Source organism: Mixophyes fleayi, chromosome 6 (assembly GCF_038048845.1).
Source record: "Mixophyes fleayi isolate aMixFle1 chromosome 6, aMixFle1.hap1, whole genome shotgun sequence".
In the NCBI taxonomy this organism is placed as follows: Eukaryota; Metazoa; Chordata; class Amphibia; order Anura; family Limnodynastidae; genus Mixophyes; species Mixophyes fleayi.
Genome location: NC_134407.1, coordinates 219628215 through 219648100, shown reverse-complemented (window position 1 = coordinate 219648100; position 19886 = coordinate 219628215). Strand labels below are relative to the sequence as shown.

Here is a 19886-nt window from a genome sequence, read left to right as displayed (position 1 = left end):
TATTGTTTGTATGTGTATGTGTGTGTGTATATATATATATATATATATATATATATATATATATATATATATATATATATATATAATGTACAGTTATATCCACATCTTTTCTTTGCCTGTGTGATCCTGACCCCATAGATACGAGGATTTTCCTCTGGGTTCCTACCCTAACGTCCAGGTATCGTCGCATTTGTACATTTAGATTTGTAATGAAATGTTCTTGTTTGCAAGTAGAAATTAAACAATTGAACATCTTGAACCCACTAAATGTATGTAAATTTGCTACTCAATGTCTATTTTGAAACATTTATGTTATTTCCAACAGATGGACACAAAATCCGGAATACCTCAGAGGGATATCTCGTTTTGTCTCCAGGATATAAAATAGAAGATAACATCATACAAGATTTTCCAAGAGGAAAACCCATTACGCCGAATATACATCACTTACGTCAGAGTGCACATATATCATCTGAGCCCTCTAATCAGGAGGCATGTTTGCCTAATAGCTCAGATATTGCTACACCTAGTAAAACTCATGGAGGCGATACAATATTTCCATGTTCTGAATGTGGGAAATGTTTTACATATAAATCAGGTGTCACTAAACACCAGAGAATTCACATAGTTGAGAAACCATTTCCATGTTCTGAGTGTGTTAAATGTTTTATATCAAAATCACTTCTTGTTAAACATCAAAGAGTTCACACAGGTGTGAAACCATTTCAGTGTTCTGAGTGTGAGAAATGCTTTCCAGATAACACACATCTTCTTACACACTACAGAACTCACACAGGTGAGAAGCCATTTTCATGTTCTGAGTGTGGGAAAAGCTTTTCAGATAACACACATCTTGAAAGACACTACAGAACTCACACAGGTGAGAAACCATTTCCATGCTCTGAGTGTGGGAAATGTTTTACAGTTAAATGTGCTCTTGTTAAACATCATAGAATTCACACAGGTGAGAAGCCATTTCAATGTTCTGAGTGTGGGAAATGTTTTACACTTAAATCTATTCTTGTGAAACATCATGGAATTCACACAGGTGAGAAGCCATTTCCATGCTCTGAGTGTGGGAAATGTTTTAGAAATAAATTCAGTCTTGCTACACATCAGAGAATCCACACAGGTGAGAAAACATTCCCATGTTCTGAGTGTGAAAAACGGTTTCCATGTAAATCCAGTCTAGTTAAACATCAGAGAGTTCACACAGGTGAGAAAACATTCCTATGTTCTGAGTGTGGGAAATGGTTTACAGCTAAATCCAGTCTTATTTCACATCAGAGAATCCACACAGGTGAGAAAACATTCCAATGTTCTGAGTGTGGGAAATGGTTTACAGCTAAATCCAGTCTTGTTTCACATCAAAGAACCCATACAGGTGAGAAGCCATTTCCATGTTCTGAGTGTGGGAAATGTTTTACACAGAAATCACATCTTGTTAAACATCAGAGAATCCACACAGAGAGACCATTTCCATGTTCTGAGAGTGGAAATAGTTTTAACATAAATGGGGGAATTCAATTGGCCACGTTACTGTAAAAAGTAACGCGACCTGTGCACTATTACCAATATTACTGTAATAATGCGCGTAATTACCGTCAATGCCAGCTCTTTGCTTGCAGCTACTTGAGCCACAAGCAGAAAGCTTCCCGTATTAAGGGTGATAGGTTTTACGCGGCGCTATTCTGGAGGAGATTGAAATTCCCCATGACTTTCTCTCCTAAAACATCAGATAATATAGATGTGAAACAAGGGTTGCAATAATGCTGTAAACATTGTAAAAGAAGTGCCTTTTATCATTTTAAATGATTCAAATAGGCATGTTCCTACCTACGCCCTTTCCTTTATTTCCCCTCGAAAATATATTACCTTGAATTGCTCCTGCCTCTCCCATCCATGCCCCCCTAAATCAGTCCCATCTCCACTGCTCTCCCACCTGTTTCTCCCCTTCACCCCAGCCCCAGCACGCTGATGGGTCCCTTCCTACTTCTGTTTCTCGTCCAATTCCAACCCGCTCTCCCTGTCACACCTGTTAAATTTATGTAGTCGCTATCAATAAACATTGTCCGCTGCGATCAATGTGGTTCCAAAGAGATTTAATAGCAAGATTAACAAGTAAATAAAATAAAGTACAGCCGATGCATACACAGCGCTCTGGATCCAGCATACAGTCATTAATTCCTGAAGTCTGTGGTCAAAGTAGACTGTACGATGGTCTCAGTGCCTGGTTTATATACAGTTTGTTGTATATAAAAAAAACGTATTTATGTCATGGCATGTTTCCATTGGTTCAGGATTCAGGACAGTCCAGTATAATGCAGGTCATAGGTTGGTTCAAACGATGCCCTCCAAGAGTGGGGTCAACTCTCCAACAGCTGCTTATGTGTCTTTCTGCCGAAATGCTGGTTTAAAACGATCTATTAGCATTACAAACGCAATATCATTTTGACTATAAATCCACTATCATCCATAACTTGCATACACAAGGTGCTATCGCTTAACCGATAGTAGCGGATGTCTGATGGTAAAGAGTGGATTAGAATGACACTACACATGATATGTTTCCCATATTGGATATCAATAAAGTGGTTTTAACATTATAATATCATTTATGTATGAACAATCTAATGCATTTTGCTAATAAATAAATGTGGATTGGAACCTTAATAAATGTGTATTATTTAAAAATCTATGTGCAAATATAAGTGTGTGTTATTAATACGTGCAATTGCGTCATAACACGTGGCATACTAATCGTAATCGTACAGTAAAACAATATTAATTCATTTGGTTTACTTCATCCAATTATTTGACTTTCACACACCCTTCACTTAATAGCAAATACACCCTTGCAGTGCAGCAACCCCGACAACCATATTCACATCTCTCCTCTTCCCTCTCTTTCTCTATTCTGTGGTCTCTGCAATGCCAGGTCAGTCTGTGACAAATTATCTTGTATCCATGATTTCTTTATCTCTAGATCCTTCAAGCTGCTTGCCATCACTGAAACTTGGCTAAGCTCTGAGGACAATACCTCTCCTGCTGCTCTCTCTTTTGGAGACTTGTCCTTTTCCCACACTCCCAGACCTGGGAACAGGCAAGGTGGGGTCGTTGGTGTACTATTCTCTACCTGCTGCTCTATCCAGGTTCTTTCCCATGAACCTTCCCTACATCATTTTGGGGTACTTTAATATTCCTATAGACAATCCCTCAGACCCAGCTGCTTCCAAACTACTCTTCCTCCTCCTCCTTTGGTCTCTCTCTCAATGGACATCCTCTCCCTCCCACTGCAGTGGCCACTTATTTGATCTGGTCTTTTCACACTTCGGTATTGTCTCCGACCTCATCAATTCACCATTCCCTCTCTCTGACCACCATCTCCTCTTTTAACATCTTTCCATCCCTCTCCCCTACCCCATCCCCTAAGGCTACTCTTACAGGCGTAACCTTGACACCATTGAACCTACCACGTTATCATCCTTCCTCGTCACACTCCTCTACCCCATCACCACTCTTTCTTACCCTGATAAGTCTGTCTCCTTCTATAATCACACCCTTACCACTGCACTTGACTCTGTTGCCCTTGTTGCCACCATCAAGCTTCATTGGTCCTCGTCTCCACCGTGGCAATCCAAATGTACCCGCTATCTTCAAAAATGCTCCCGTAGTGCAGAACGGCTCTGGAGAAAGTTGCGCACTCATGTATACTTCCTTCACTTGTGGACATTAGCCCTTTCCCCTCCTACCCATTGTCACTCCCACTTCCTTTGCTTCAGTATCTGTAGATGAAGTCTGCACCCTTCTTTCCTCCTCACCCTCCTCTACCTGACCCCATCCCTCCCAACTTCTCTGCTCCCACTCTTTTGAGGCCTGCTCCCACTTTGCCCACATCCTCAACCTTTCCCTCTCCTCTGGAATCTTCCTCACCTTTAAACATGCTCTAGTCTCCCCTATACTCAAAAACACCATCTCATGTCCCTGCCTCTTTCTCCAATTACTGACCTATCCCCCTTCTTCCTTTTGCCTCCAAACTTCTCGAATGGATTGTCTACAACCGTCTCGCCTCCTTTTTCTCTTCTCGCTCACTCCTTGACCCATTCCAATCTGGTTTTCTCTTTCTCCACTCCACTGAAATTACACTCACTAAGGTCACTAATGACCTTTTCTTCTATATATCTAAAGGAAACCTCCCCTCTTATCTTTCTTGATCTCTCTGCTGCCTTCAATACCGTTGACCATTCCCTTTTTTTGCAAGTTCTCAAATCTATAGGTCTCTGTAACACTGTCTTCTCCTGGTTTTTCTCTTACCACACCAACCGATCCTTTCCAGTCTCTACATGATTCCACATCCCCCTCCTCTTTCCTTACCTGTCGGAGTTTCCGTTCTTGACCTCCTGCTGTTTTCCCACTATACCTCCTCCCTTGGTATCTTAATCTACTCATTTGGCCTCCAGTACCACCTCTATGCTGATGATACCCAAATCTATCTTTCGTCCCCTGACCTCGTCTCTTCCCTTTAGTGTCATGTCTCCTGTTGTTTCTCTGCAATCCCATCTTTGATGTCCCAGCATTTTCTTAAACTCAATATTTTCAAAACTGAAGTAATCATCTCCCACCTCCCCACCCTGTTAGGAATACTACCCTCCTTTCTGTCCTCAAGTCCGATGCCTTGGACTCCTCCCTCTCCTTCAAACCTCACATTCTGTCCCTCTCCAAATCCTGCTACTTCACCTCCGGAATATATCCAAGATACGGCCCTATCTCAACTCGGAAGCCAAAACTCTTTTTCACTCTTGTAATCTCTCATCTTGATTACTGTAATCTCCTTTTCTCTGGCCTATCTGACTGTCAACTTGCTCTTCCTAAGTCTATCCTCAATGCTGCTGCCCACCTTCTTTTTCTCTCCCGACTCTGCTGTCCCCCTCCATCAATCAGTACATTGGCTCCCCATGGCCTACAAAATTAAATTTAAGCTCCTCAGCCTAATTTTCAAAGCTCTCAATCAATCCTCCCCCTCATCACTACATACAGTCCTTGCCGCCTCCTCAGCTCCTCCAATGACCAGCGCCACACTACTGATTACCTCTTCCCACTCCCTCCTCCAGGACTTTGCTGGACTGCTCCCCAACTGTGGAATGAACACCCACACCCCCCATCAGGTTAGCCTCAACTCTCAAAGGCCTCAAGTGTGCTCTTATTCAAGCCTAACATCTTTCCTCCTAACTTTCATCCCCACTCCCCCAGTTAATACCACTCTTTGTGTCTTCCCCTTTTCCTTTAGGATGTAAGCTATCACAAGCAGGGCCCTCTTTCCTTGTGTCCTCCTAATATTCCATCACCCTCTGAACCTCTTAGACCGCTTCCCTAACCTACTTCACACTGGTCATTACCATCATTCTCACTCACTGTCCTGTAAATAATTTGATCTGCGTTACCTGTATATTCATTCCTCCTGTATCATGTAATGTGTTATGGATCACTGCTTTCTGTATATGTCATGCTGCAGACCTTTTGAGGCGCCTTATAAATAAAAGATAATAAATTTTACATAATGTATACTGATGTCTGGATATTCTCTCTTTCTTTAAGCATTTTTCAATTATTACAATAGAGCGACCATTCACCAAAGATAGTACAGCTGAACAGAATGCCACAGTGCTGGTAGCTCCCATGAAACAACCTTAGGCTGGGGTAGCTGTAAGAGACACACTACATCCGGTCAAGCCTCTTACTCCTGTGAGGACTGGTAGTTAGGTACAAGTTGAAGTCAACGGGTTGGAAGAGGTAGAATAGTAATGAACAATGCTATTCTACTTTTTACATTCCAGTCAGCAAATTTTCTTAAAAACATAAGCAGGGAAATTCAAAATAAAACTGCTTGTGCCAAGGTTTTGTAGAACTGAGGGACTTTATAAAGGCTAGAAACAGATGAGATAAATTGTGCTGATTGACTTGACCTTTTCACTGAAGGGCTGATTGCAGAGTAAATAAAACTACAGTGATCCAGGTGAGGAGACTAACTAGATTGCTGGTCCTATCAGTGTGTTGAGAAGGTGTTTGTAGCTATCGTAGTGAATAGTTATTGAACAGCTTTCATCTGGAGCTAGTGTTGTGAATCCTCACTCAGACACAGCAGAACAACAAATTTATACCCCTCAGCTTATCTCCACTCAGTGACCATATAAGGACCAAACATTTCACTGTGCAACTTAACACATCTGAAGAGGGCTGTAATGCCAAACTCCTTCAGAGATGATAGGTTTCATGTAATCTCATGTAGAAGTGAATGTGTATATTCACATCTACACACATGTAGATGTGTGTGTAAAGCATCTCCTTTACACAAAAAAGGAGTTTTTACAAGTAATGCACCTTATTATGGAGATTACATTAACCCTATCACTATTAGTGCTATTGCTAAAGCAGCAACCCTTTAACTGCCTTCGCACATGTTAACCTAGCAGTTTCCAACTTTGGATCTAAGTGAGGCAACTATGCATTAGGGCATTATTTCTAGAGAGATTCACTGACCCCCATGTTTTGGATCTGGATTAAGTTCGTTTTTTGGTTTTGGCAAAACCGCCCTCACGTGTTTTGGTTTTGGATCTGTATTTTTTAGAAAAACTACTAAACTATGCTAAAATCACATGATTTTTCTCTTTTATTGTGTCAACATTATTATTAACCTCAATAACATTCATTTCCAGCCAATTTTGACCACCTCACAGGTCACAATATTATTTTCATCCACTTTTGGACAAAGACTGCAGCGAGGTGGCTGGATACAGAGCAACGACACAACCACACGGCAGTTCATAGTACATCTAGGAAACATTGCCACACAGCAGTGGCAGAAAAGAAAAGTAGTGCAAGATGGATTTGTCCTTGGGCCCTCCCACCCACCCTTATGTAAGATATTGAAAAGGACATTTACAGTTTAACAAAGCAAGTGCTTGGTTTGTTTGGGCCCCCACAAAACAAGCTAACAATAGCTTAGCTTCCTTAAGCCCAACAGTGCTGTCAATGAACTTTACATGATTAAACCATGTCTGCTTGTGCTGCATCTTTAATCTCCTTCTCTGTGGACACTTTTCTCTCCTCCCTGAAGAACTGACAAACTAATGTAGACACAGGATGGATATTACAACTGGAGTGGCATTACATCTGCTTCAGGCAGACTGTGCCACGGAACATGTGGGCAGCATGGAATCTGTCATGTTGGAATACGCTGCATTGAACAGAAATTTAAACCAATATATAGATGCAGTTGAGGAGACCGTACTTAAGTTAAAATGTGACCCACCGGATGAGTTCCCGGATATAAGAGAACTTATACACAATAGATACACTGTGCTTCAGAAGAACAATACAGAGCAGGCCCAGGGACAGGACGATAAATATGTCCAGTTTAAAGAACAGCTAAGAGACCTGAAAAAAAAAATGGGTGTGTCACCGGCCCCTGCAAGGAAAGTTTTGGAAGATGAAGACGAGGAGATCGCCATCACCCAGAGCACTCCTATAACACAGTTGGAGATAGTGAATCCAGTGAAAAACAAAGTATGTGGCCACACGTTCGAGAGAGAAGCAATTGAAAGGATGATTGAAAACAAACTTCAGCACTTATAGCACATGTAGGTAACATTGGCACACAGCGGTAGCTGAAAGGAAAAGTGGTGCAAGATGGAATTGTCCTTGGGAATTATAATGGATCTTAAAAAGGACATGCACACTTTAACAAACCAAGCACTTCAGTGACAAGGAGTGCCACTTTTGTGGCTGAAGTGCTTGGTTTGTTTGGGTCCCCCACAAAACAAGGTAACAATTGGCTTAAGGCAGCTAAGGTAACAGTGTTGTGGCAAGATGTTGTCATCATCTTCAGCCTCTTTCTCACTCTCATCAGTATGTACATCATCCTAACACAATATTAATTCATCCCCGCAGGAAACCACCATTACAGAAGTCTCTGTAACATAAATGTCAAAAAGAAAAATGTAAAAAAAAAAAAAAGCTTTTACCTTTTCAAAGAAAAAACACATCTTTAATAAAGGTGAAACTTTACTCTAGAAAAACATAAAATTGCCAACATATCATTTTACCCAAATAAGCTTCCTTCTCTCAGCTAGATTCCAGGACCTGCAAGCTACACTGTCATCATCCTCACCCTTATCAGTATGTACATCATCCTCACACAATACTAACTGAAGGAGGGGATGCAGTCGTTTCAGTTACCACTTCAGCTGTCAACTTGCTCAGCAGGAGCTCATTGCATCTCTTGTGATCTGGGACAGTGGGAAATGAAGAGAAGACATAGCTCTTAAACCTAGGATCAAGCATAGTCGCCAAAATGTAGTGATACGTGATACGATTTTCAGAAGTTGATACCTCTTCGATCATGGCGAAGCAATTAAAGTACTTCACCTACAAGTCCGACATACTTAGCATAATTTCTTTGGTTCATTTCCTCCTTTAATTTTTCAAGGTGCTTTTTCAAAAGTCTAATTAAGGGAATCACTTTGCTCAAGCTAGCAGTGTCTGAACTCAGTTCACAGGTGACTATTTCGAATCGTTTCATCACCTTGCACAACATGGAAAGTATTCTCCACTGCGCTGGACTAAAATACTAACTGGATAAATAAAACTAAATAAAACTGGACTATTCTCTTCGCTTCACACCACACACTATAACAAACATACTTTGCTATGTAAAATTTCCTATTGTTGGCATCTTTCTTTCCTAGAAATGTTTAACAATTTACTTACTACTTATAACAAAACAGAATCTCTCATATATATCTATATTTAAATCTGGGCAGTATACAAATGTAATATGTGCTATTTAGACAAATAAACGCTGTGCATGGCAATCGCAAAATAGGACTACGGAAAAGAATTTCACTTTAGCTTGTTTGATGCTCACAATCGGTCTCAGGACACAGTGCGAAAGCAACATTGTGCAACTGTGAGGGCAGTGCAGTCAGCTGTCAAGGAAAGAATGTTGCTGGTTTTGATCTGCCAATTATCCTCGTGATTTTGGGATCCATCTTGGTTTTGCTAATCCTTATCCTGATCATGTTACCGTTCTTGAAGAGTAAGAGTAAGAGGGTAGTCAAAGAACCACTGATCTCCCAGAGGATGACAACATATTTTATTATAATGAAGAGAGTGGTGGAGAGGAAGACCTAGATGCCCGCCCTGATGTCATGAGGAATGATGTAGTCCCCACACTAATGCCCGCACCCCAGTACAGACCCCTGCACTCAAAACCTGATGAAATTGGGAACTTCGTCGAAGAGAACCTCCATGCTACTGACAACGACCCGACTGCACCATGGTATGACTCTCTCCTCGTGTTTGATTATGAAGGTAGTGGGTCAGAAACGACTTCCGTCAGTTCCCTGAACTCCTCCAGTTCTGACGGCGTCCAGGGCAATAACTGTCTGAACGACTGAGGACCTCGCTTACTGAAGTTGGCAGGTATGGGGGTGATGACTAGTTTGCTGGTGGAGACGGCTGCTGTCCAAACTATAACTTCTACCGCATCGCCTTATGCAATGCAATTTTGTGTTTTTTGTTTTACCTGACTGTAGAATGATTGCCTTAGATTATCTTGCGTGGCATTTGATTTGCTTCTTCCGGTTTCTTACCCAGTCCTTCTTTTTGTCGTTGTGCAATCAGTGTCCAAACTACTTCAATGAAGCTAGCAAGCCAAAGCCCTGAGAACTGGAATTGTTTGACCAAAGAAGCCCACCATAACTCCGATTCGCCTCTGAGCTCCACCGTAATTCACCTCTCATTACCTCCTCCCATGCTCGCCTCCAAGACTTCTGCCATGCTTCCCCCATTCTTTGGAACTCCCTACCCTGTCTCATTAGACTTTCCCTTCAAACGCTCACTCAAATTTCAAGCTCGCCTATCCCACCATCTCCTGACCATCTTATCCATCACCTCCTCTTCCTTCATCTGCCATCTCTATTCTTTCCTAGCTAGTCCTACTGTCTCTTACCACCCTTCGTCTAGAATGTAAGCTCTCATGGGCAGGGTCCTCTCTACATATTGTCCCATGTCTGTACGTTGTCTGACTTCCTTGTACGTACTGTCTTGTGTTTTGCTGCACTCCATGTGAGTCACCATAGCACTACTCACACTCATCTGTGCTACTTATGTGTATTTCCCCATCTATTTGTTACTTACTTCTGTATCCGGCACTATAGAACCTGTGACACCTTCTAAATAAATAATAATACCTTTGTCCCTCCAGGTTCACTCACTTCTGCAGGAATTTGACTTATAAACACAGTATGTAAATTAAAAGTATAGAACGATATGCTTTTTTACCTTCTTTTATTATTATTATTATTATTATTATCATTTATTTGTTAGGCGCCACAAGGTGTCCGCAGCGCCGTACATAGTACAAACAGTAAACCATACAGGGTTAAACAGCACAGAACAGTAAACAGAAAGTACCAATGCTTCAGAAACTCCGGGACAGACAAATGGAGTAAGAACGGAGCAGAAGAACAGGTGTGGAGACATGAGGGAAGAAGTGCCCTGCTCAAACGAGCTTACATCCTAAGGGAGGGTGGACGAAACAGACACGAGAGGGAGCGGTAGGGAAGAGCGAGCAGAGTAGGTGAGGGGTTAGGTGGATGATTGGTAGGCTTTAAGGAACAGGTGAGTTTTAAGTGCTCGTTTAAAGGAGCACAGATTGGGAGCGAAACGGATGGAGCGAGGGAGGTCATTCCAGTGTAGGGGGGCAGCTCGGGAGAAGTCTTGGATTCTGGAGTGGGAAGTGGTAATGAGAGTGGAAGAGAGGCGATGGTCAGTAGCAGAGCGCAGGGATCGGTTTATACTTTGCTGATAAACCGAAATCCGTAGGTCTGCGAGTTCTAGAGTAATGTGGAGTACGCTCAGAGCCCCCAGCTGAAACGTTTGTATGTATCATATAAAATATTCTCCAATGCGATCACAAAGGTTTTATCCGCAAACTATTACAGGGAAAACTTTGGTATGCATACGCTTGCGCCTGTTGACACCAACACAAGCTTCAATAAGAACGCTCTGGTTTCCAAAGCCAGAGGCAAACAATTCATACACTGTACAGTTGTAAAAAGCAGTGACATCACAAAGATTACAGTCACGGTATTAAGGTCCACATTCATAGGTCGATGGGCCATGACCTTCCAAGAACTTGACGACCCATTGCTTGATTCCTTTGGTCATTGTTTCATGTGTGGCCAAGTGTCCTTTCTTCAGGCTCTGCCCATGAACTTGTATAAACTGGTTCTTTTATGACCTTTCTGGATTTGCTATTTCTTGTATGAAAAGTAATATTAGCTATAACTAGCGTTCGCAATGTGCGTACGCTTCATAAATACTACCAGAAATGTTCTCTTGCGATTGTGAACAGAATTATACCAAACTTGATGCAATTATTATGTTGGAAACATTAATTAGCTTTTTCACCACATTATATTTTATATTAAATGAAATAAATAACTTACTTGCATGTTGTTATTTGCCAAGATAACTGTTAGATTGCGGATTAATTACATTGCAAACAATATTTGTGTACAGAAATTGCTGATTACCACTTTCATCCAATTATTAAACTTTAACAGATATTACATATTTATATTAATTAATGCATCAGTGGGTAGCGCTAGTCACAGGAATTAATGCATTATCTATAATTGGATGTAAATACATTTTACATTAACCTGGGATTCCCAAATCTGTATGTTTCCTCAATGGGATGGTGTGGCTGGATCACCTATACATAACTTATTGTAATAATATATTTACATTATTAGCACAGTGTGTCAATTTATATAGTTGAAAACCTTTGTTCCCCACATTGACTCTATATCTAAATCATGTTACATACATCTCAAAAACATTTCCAGAATTCACACATTTCTCACACAAGACACTGCAAAAAAGTTAATTCATGCACTTATCATCTCCCGCATTGACTATTGCAATTCCCTCCTTACTGGCCTTCCCAAAAACAGACTCAAACCCCTACAATCTATTTTGCATGTTGCGGCAAGATTGATTTTCCTTGCAAATCATTATTCCTCTGTTGAATCACTCTGTATGTCTCTACATTGGTTGCCTGTTTTCTACCGAATCCAATATAAAATACTCTTACTAACCTACAAGGCCATCAACAAAGCTGCACCAACATACATCTCCTCTCTTGTCCCAAAATATCTCCCAACTCGGCAACTCCGTTCTGCACAAGATCTGCGTCTCTCATCCACACTCATTACATCCTCCCATTCCCGGTTACAGGACTTTTTCCGGGCTGCACCCACTCTATGGAATTCTCTCCCTCGCACAATAAGACTTTCCTCTAGTCTACAAGCTTTCAAGCATTCTCTGAAAACCCACCTCTTCAGACAAGCTTATAATATTCCTCAACCACCCTCTTAACCTCACTACACTACCCTATTACCACCTGTTATACAACTACCCCTTGACCAACATTGTTGTGTGACAGGATCATTTAGCTTATGAGTCACTTTTACCTTTGCAGTCTGGCTGGGCCGACTGCAAATGTAGACTTAACCTCATGTGTCAAACTCCCATTGTCCAATAGATTGTAAGCTTGCGAGCAGGGCCTTTTCACCTCTTTGTCTGTTTTACCCAGTTTGTTTATTAGTTTACTATGTTTGTCCCCAATTGTAAAGCGCTACGGAATATGTTGGCGCTATATAAAAAAATGATGATGATGATGATGTATTGATTCTTGATACTGTGTATTAGAAATGTACTTATTTTATTATATTGTGTTATACTGTGTAGGAATTGCATTAATTTCTGAGATATATGTCTGAAGCAATGAGCATTCGTTTGAGGAGTCTGTTGTGTAGCTTTGAGAGCAAGTCCTCATTGAGGCTAATTAAGTCTATTCATGTGAGTAACCAACATGTCCTTTTTAGTCTAAATTAGAAATGCTCACCCAAACTTAGGGGATCCGAGTAGGCTCACGAGCCGGCTCTGTACTTTGGCGAGTCCTCGGATCTGAATCGAGGCAAAACGTCATTGTTGCGTTGTTGGATTTCACGGGTTTTGGATTCCATAAGTACCTTCCTCCCCAGGAGATCCAGCGCCATTGCTCACACAGAAACAGGGTTAGCAGTGTTCTTGTCACTCTCCATTCTCCAGTGACATTGCTCACACAGAAACAGGAGGGGAAGCAGTGTTCTTGTCGCCTGACAAAAATTGACTGGAAATAACTGGATATTAATGTTATTAAGGTTAATAATAATGTAGGAACAAAAAAGAGTCAAATTATGTGATTTTAGAAAAAAAAATAGGGCGTTTAGAAAAAAATAGGGATCAAAAACCAAAACACGCGAGGGCGGTTTTGCCAAAACCAAAACACAAAGTTAATCCAGATCCAAAATCAAAACCAAAACACGGTGTCAGTGAAGATCTCTAGTCTAAATGCATCACAGGAGGTCGTTACTGGTGTTCCTGAGTGGCCTTTTGTCCAGAGTGTTAGAACCTGTCTGAACATTGTAAACAGCACATGATTTAGGATATCACAGATAAGTGTAAATATTGTTAAGTATAAATTACACTTAAATCCATGTTTTGGGCAACATATTGTATCCTGATTCTAAAAAAAACTCAGACTTTTTGGGGCCAGCAAAAGAGTTCAGGGGGCTGGCTTACCCCCTGCTAGGCTGTGTCCAAAACTGTATAAAACAGCACTGGTTTGTACTGAAATGTATCATCATTGTTCCATCTGACTTTCTGATCACTGGTACCTTCAACCTGTGTGAACTGTCCTTATCAGGACACTGGAGCTACTAAACATCACTAGCTTCAATATCCTGCTTTGACAACTTATTCTCTGCGGTAATTTTCTGTGACCTATAGATTAGACTCAAATCTAATCCATTTCCGGCTGTTCTCAGGTTTGGACCCAGCTTTCCAGTACCACTGCTCTGGCCGCTACCCAGGAGCTCTGGTCAGTGTGATAAGCCAGGGAAGATCCATCCACAGCAACCCTGATCTACAGGAAGAGGTGAGGGGTACCAGCTCGGGTGCACCAGCAAGGGGGTACCCTAGCAGCAACAGTTACCCAGAAGGAACATAGTTCTGGATGCCGTTAAAGAGTCCAGTGGTGGCAGCAGCTTAAGCCCCTCCTACTTAGAAGGGGCATTTGGGATAAAGAAAGGGAACAGTGGCATAGTAAGCCCAACCTATTCCCAGCAACAACAGACAAGGTGGCATAGGTGGTCCATTCTGTCACAGATGGCTTCACTATTATTACTAACAAAGACATACAGGGACCCCCGGGTTTGCATTCAAACAAAGAGTTGGTGGTCAAGCTAACAGCATCCTGGCTTCAAATTAAATGCTCAATTAGCATGGGATTACCTGTCTATACAATGTTACACATAAAGTCTCTCAATATCGACTGTAGCATATAATACACTAACTCCATTTACAATATTATCAGGTGCTCAGCAACAATATGAAAAATACATTTAGACAATACGTTATTTTCTCTTATTTCCATGTGGGGAAAGGTAGATCCAACCACACATCACAATTATAGTTTTCATTTTTTTCCCTCCATCAGCTTTCCACTGGACAGTGGGACTAAAGCACACAATCCACCAAGGGGTTAAACACATCAGTGGATGCCCCACCTCTTTCCTGGCTACACCAATGACTGTGCGCATGTGCGGTCTCAACTAGGGTAGTGACTCTGCGACCATGTTGGTTGGGACACTGGAAATGGACAGGAAACAGAAATTGTAATTCTAGGGACCAGTGACAGGAAGAGGAATGATTATAATCAGGACTTGGTAATGATTGCTAACAGAGAAGTCAAGTTGCTGCTTAGTCCTATTTTGTATGTTATGTAAGGTATATGTACATTATGGGCCTGATTCATTAAGGAAAGAAAAGGAAAAAAATGAGTACCTTTAAACTTTGACAAAACCATGTTGCAATGCTAGGGTTGCAAACGAGTTTATTATTTTGCACATAAGGAAAATACTGCCTGTTTTGTCATGTAGCACACAGATATTTCATAGCTTTATTTTTACACTGACATTTAAAGTTGATCTAGGACATGCCATATCCCAATTATAAATCTGTCCCCAGATTTTAAATTTACCTCCCTCCCCCCTCCAATGCAACATGGTTTTGCCAAGGTCAAAAGTTACTCATTTTTTGTTTTCCTTTCCTTGATGAATCAGGCCCTTTATGTACAACGTATGTCCTCGTTCCAACATTGGCCGAGTACAGTAAAGGTGTGTTTACAAACATGTGGCTCATGCAGACCTACCAAACCTGTATATAAGCCTGTTAGGACTATAGAGAGCAGCTGGAAATACTCACTGATATGATGACATATAACAAACCAGATGCATATGGTGCAGAGGCAGACGTATCTCTGCATATGGGCGGAAATACGCTCGTTTTCTGTGCTCTTTTATTAACAGTGATTTACGCCCCCATTTTGCAGCCTCCTCTGCATCAGCCCCTATACGTATATTACATGTACTATAAACTCACACCAGTCTTTCCCTTTTGGACAGTCCTCACTAAATATAAACATGCAGTGCTCTGATATAAATATTACCATGATTATTGCTGTACTTTTATTTGGGTTACGTCTTATCTGCGCAGATTTTAATTGTAAGTACATCCCAAGCAACAGCAGTCAGACACCTAGGGAATCACCTGACATAAGTTGGATAACTGGATATAATTCATCTGCACAGTACTGCTAGGCAGCTGAGGAGGTGTAAGTTTAAACTTGACCTTTGATTCAGTTTTCCACCGTTGGGAGATTTTAGGGTTCTGCCATTTCCCCCAAACTATTAGTAGGGATCCTCCCTTGGTACCTACATCCTTTGCTTGATGCCGCTGGATTCTGTAGTTACTATTAGTGGGGAAAAGGACACATGGATAGACCGGACAACAGTTACTTGTCTAATCATACACCTGCTAGAATATGATCCGTCCTCACACCATACAACATTGTACTGAAGCCCTCCATTAGAGATCCCCATCCATTAATAGTAAGTATAGAGCCTAGCTGCATTCAGTAAACATTGAGAGGTAGGCACTAGTATTGTAGAGGGCATTTTTACAAAACAAACAAACCCCAAAGGTGGAAAATAATAAGAAAATTATACAAGTTTATCTCATATAATAGGACAATTAAGTGAAGAAAAAGAGTCTTGAGTATGTAATTAAAAAAGTGTTATTGACAAGTGTGTACACGGACCTAGGATGCAATCAAGGTACTAAAAGGTACAGTACATAGAAAAAATATTTTATACCTTTAAGGCCCGATTCATCTTCGAACGCAATGTGAACGCAACTTGCGTTTTAAAATATCGCACATTTGGAATTGAATATGGATGTAAGTAAGCTCTGACTATACGTTACTTGCTGTACGCAGACAGACGTAACACAGTGCAGGATAGGCACATGCATATGTGCAATATAAAGTCCCACCACAACACATGCAAAAAAACCTATTCTATAAAATACATTAACAACTCCTAATACTATAATCATTATTAAAATTACATTTTACATAAAACTCTTTTTTAATATATTTTTACATACAATACATAAACGAGGATGTTCTCACTGCAGACTGTACATAAAACATATGTTTATAGTTTCTCTTTCACACATGTCCTGCCATACATACATGTAGTCATCACTATCAGTCTGCACTTACACCTGCCCTGTACCTGGTGCAAGTGATACGGCTGAAAAACACAAACCTAAGAGATACCCAGAGCTTGAATCACATGAAGGTCTGTAAGCTCAACCTCAGTGCCCCCTTACTGCACATTGCCTATGTGCATCTGTCCCTTCCTGCCCCCGTTCTGCCCTTCAAGTCGTAAGGAAGTGCAAGTTGCAAGTGTCATATGTGTGTCAGATACAGATGCCATTGCATTCACTGACTTAAGCCCGTTTCTGAGCATGCACTGAGCAATTTCATGCAATATGCCGCACTCAACGGATCTTACTTACGAAGGTGAATCAGTCTTAACGGCACTAACAGGTGGTCAGATTACACAACAGTATGATTCAAACCACAAGCAAGTTGACTGGTTACACTGTAATTCTTTAATTGTGCGGTTAAATCATTTTCATGTAAAACATTGACTAAAAAAAGGAGAAATAAAAATTTTGCATTTTCTAACAAAATAAAATTTAAAAATAAACATTAAAAGCAATTTATATCAGCATTTAACTTCAGAACACATTTTATTTTAAACATCATAAAATAGCTGCTTGTTTGACTTGTTTATCTCACATTCAACACCCACACATACATGATTGAAACTCCCAGAAACCCCTGTTATTTGCAATTGTAAAGCAGATTCCGGTTCTGTGTGATTGCTTTACATATTTAATACCCCTAGGAGAGAAAGTGAGTGTGACTCTCGATTTGGAAGGAGTGTTGAGTTCCTTGTGACAGTTCGGGCAATTGATGGGGAGAGTCATGGTCTGGGTTCCATGAGGAGTGGGATTGTCACGCTCTCTGTAGGGGACGAATTCCATGTGCTCCTCAGAGGAGGGGAGGGTGACAGTCACATGTTCAGATGACAACTGTCACGAGCTCTGAGCTCCAGGGAGGCAGTTACCTGCTCAGGGAGGGATAGTAACACACTCAGGGGGTCGGTGGCTATCAGCTCCCACATGTTCCCTTGTCCACCAGATTTTCTCTCATAAGTCACGTACTGTCCAGCAGCTTTTCTATCACATGCCACCCAATCCCAACAGCTTTTCTATCACATACTTCCCCATGTTCACCAGCTTTTCTCACAAAAGTCACTCCCTACCCACCAGCTTTTCTACCACATGTCACCCCATTCGCACTGGTTTTCCCCTTAGATGCATCCTTGCCACCCCTAATCACCAGCTTTTCTCACAAGTCACCCCCTTCCCACCAGATTTTAACTCAATTGCCTCCTGCCCACCAGTTTTTCTCTCAAAAGTCGCCCTTTGCCCATTAGCTTTTCTCTCACATGCCATCCCCTGTCCACCAGCCTTTTTCACACATGTAACCTTTCAAAAGAACTTTTCTCTCACATGCCCCCTGCCCCATTATGTACTGAGCCACTCATTACTTTGTTCCTCAGGTTTGTATTCTGCTCTTCACTACACCCCCTTACACTCTGTGTGTCCCCATCACACCCTGTCACTCCTCACCCCCCAGTGTGTGGCACTCACAGACACCCTTCTCTCTCCCTGCCCTCTTCTACTGGGAGACATCTCCCTCCCAGCACCCAGCTGTGTCATCCTATGTATCTCAGTGCAGGGGGAGGGGGACCATAAATGTTACTGGGTGCAGCCATTGTGGTGTGGTCTTGTTATATCAGAGGGGAAATAACTTGGATGTCATTGATCCCTCAGGATAGAGTGAAGAGGTGAATGTACTTTAGGACGTATATCAGTACAGAACAAGTAATGTCTTACAGCTGATGACTGACAGATATGTGACAGTAATTTTCCTCTCCTCCACTCAGGAGGTAACAGGCAGCCTAGTCCCAAGTAACAATCAGCAGCTGCATCTAAGAGATATTGTGGTAGTCACAGTAATTCCTACTGTATAATCCTCATAATACTTATATCCTCCTCATTCATCACCTATTTTATTTTACCTGTGTTATGTTTATCGTTATATCTCATTATATCTATGTAGGTACATAACCTGCCAGTCACTGCGTCCTCTCACCCGGAAGATGTTACCTGACATCCGGTATGTGCGGTCCACCGACTTCCTGACTGTGCGGTCCAACCGACTTCCGGGGTGTGCGGTCCACATGACTTCCGGTCTGTGCGTTCCACCGACTTCCTGACTGTGCGTTCCATCTGACCTCCGCTGCCTGTGTTCTACATACCGGAAGTGATCTTTCTTTCACTGCAACTTCCGGGTGACCTTAGAGTAGGAGGAGTCAGAGAGGTGACTGCTGTGTCCGCACCAGGTAATTATGTTATTATTATTATACATTATTATACAGGGGGAGCAGACTCTGGTGTCCTGTGAGTATAATACGTGTCAACTGACTGGGGCCCTGTTATTATAACACAGTTTGAGGTGTAATTAGTGTAATACAGTTGCAGCAGCCTCTGGTGTCCTGATATAATACATTTAGAGCAGGCTTTGGTATCTTGTTATTATAATAGATGTGGAGCAGACTATGGTGTCCTGTTATTATAACACAGTTGGAGCATGCTCTAGTGCAGCCGTTCCCAAACTGTGCGCAGCGCTGTCACAGAGGTGCCGCGATCGCTTTCGTAAAAAAGAAGAAAAAATGAAAAAGAAAAAAATAACGTACCAATCCAGCGTCAGATCCTCCTCCTCACTGTTCTCACTGACAGCCAGGCGTGACGTCATCAAGTCCGACAGCCTCAGTGAGGAGCAGCAGCAGAGAGGACGTCAGGAAGAAGACAGCAGAAAATGAGAAAAGAAGGTAAGTAAAGGAATGGAGAGTGAAGGGGGGGACAGTGAGAGCTGATGAAGGGGGGGGACAGTGAGAGCTGATGAAGGGGGGGGGGCAGAGTGAGACGCTGAAGAAGAGGGACAGAGAGACGCTGAAGAAGGGAGGACAGTGAGGGCTGATGAAGAGGGGGATACAGAGTGTGAGCTGACGAAGAGGGGGACACAGTGTGAGCTGGCGAAGGGGATACAGAGTGATAAGGTGAAGGCGCAGTGATATGATGAAGGGGCCTAAATACATCTTACGTCATTTTGACCCAACTCCTTAAAAAACGGGAGTATCTGGTAATTATTTTGGCTTAGGGATGCCTTGGAAAAATTATGGTGACCCTAAGGATGCCTCGAACTGAGAAAGTTTGGGAACCACTGCTCTAGT

General features: G+C 41.8%; 2 protein-coding genes and 1 pseudogene across 3 annotated transcripts in view; 2 read left to right on the top strand and 1 right to left on the bottom strand.

The window, feature by feature from the left end:
* Nucleotides 1–19886, bottom strand: part of LOC142159791 (uncharacterized) — a 1176369-nt gene that overhangs the window by 188131 nt on the left and 968352 nt on the right. The window lies entirely within an intron of this gene.
* LOC142160639 (uncharacterized) overlaps nt 1–19886 on the top strand; it is an 81116-nt gene that overhangs the window by 36757 nt on the left and 24473 nt on the right. The window contains exon 9 of the mRNA XM_075215502.1: nt 326–1535. Coding sequence (XP_075071603.1) covers nt 326–1535 — 1210 coding nt within the window. The remainder of the gene's footprint in view (nt 1–325; nt 1536–19886) is intronic.
* On the top strand, nt 8592–18869 carry LOC142160641 (blastomere cadherin-like; annotated as a pseudogene).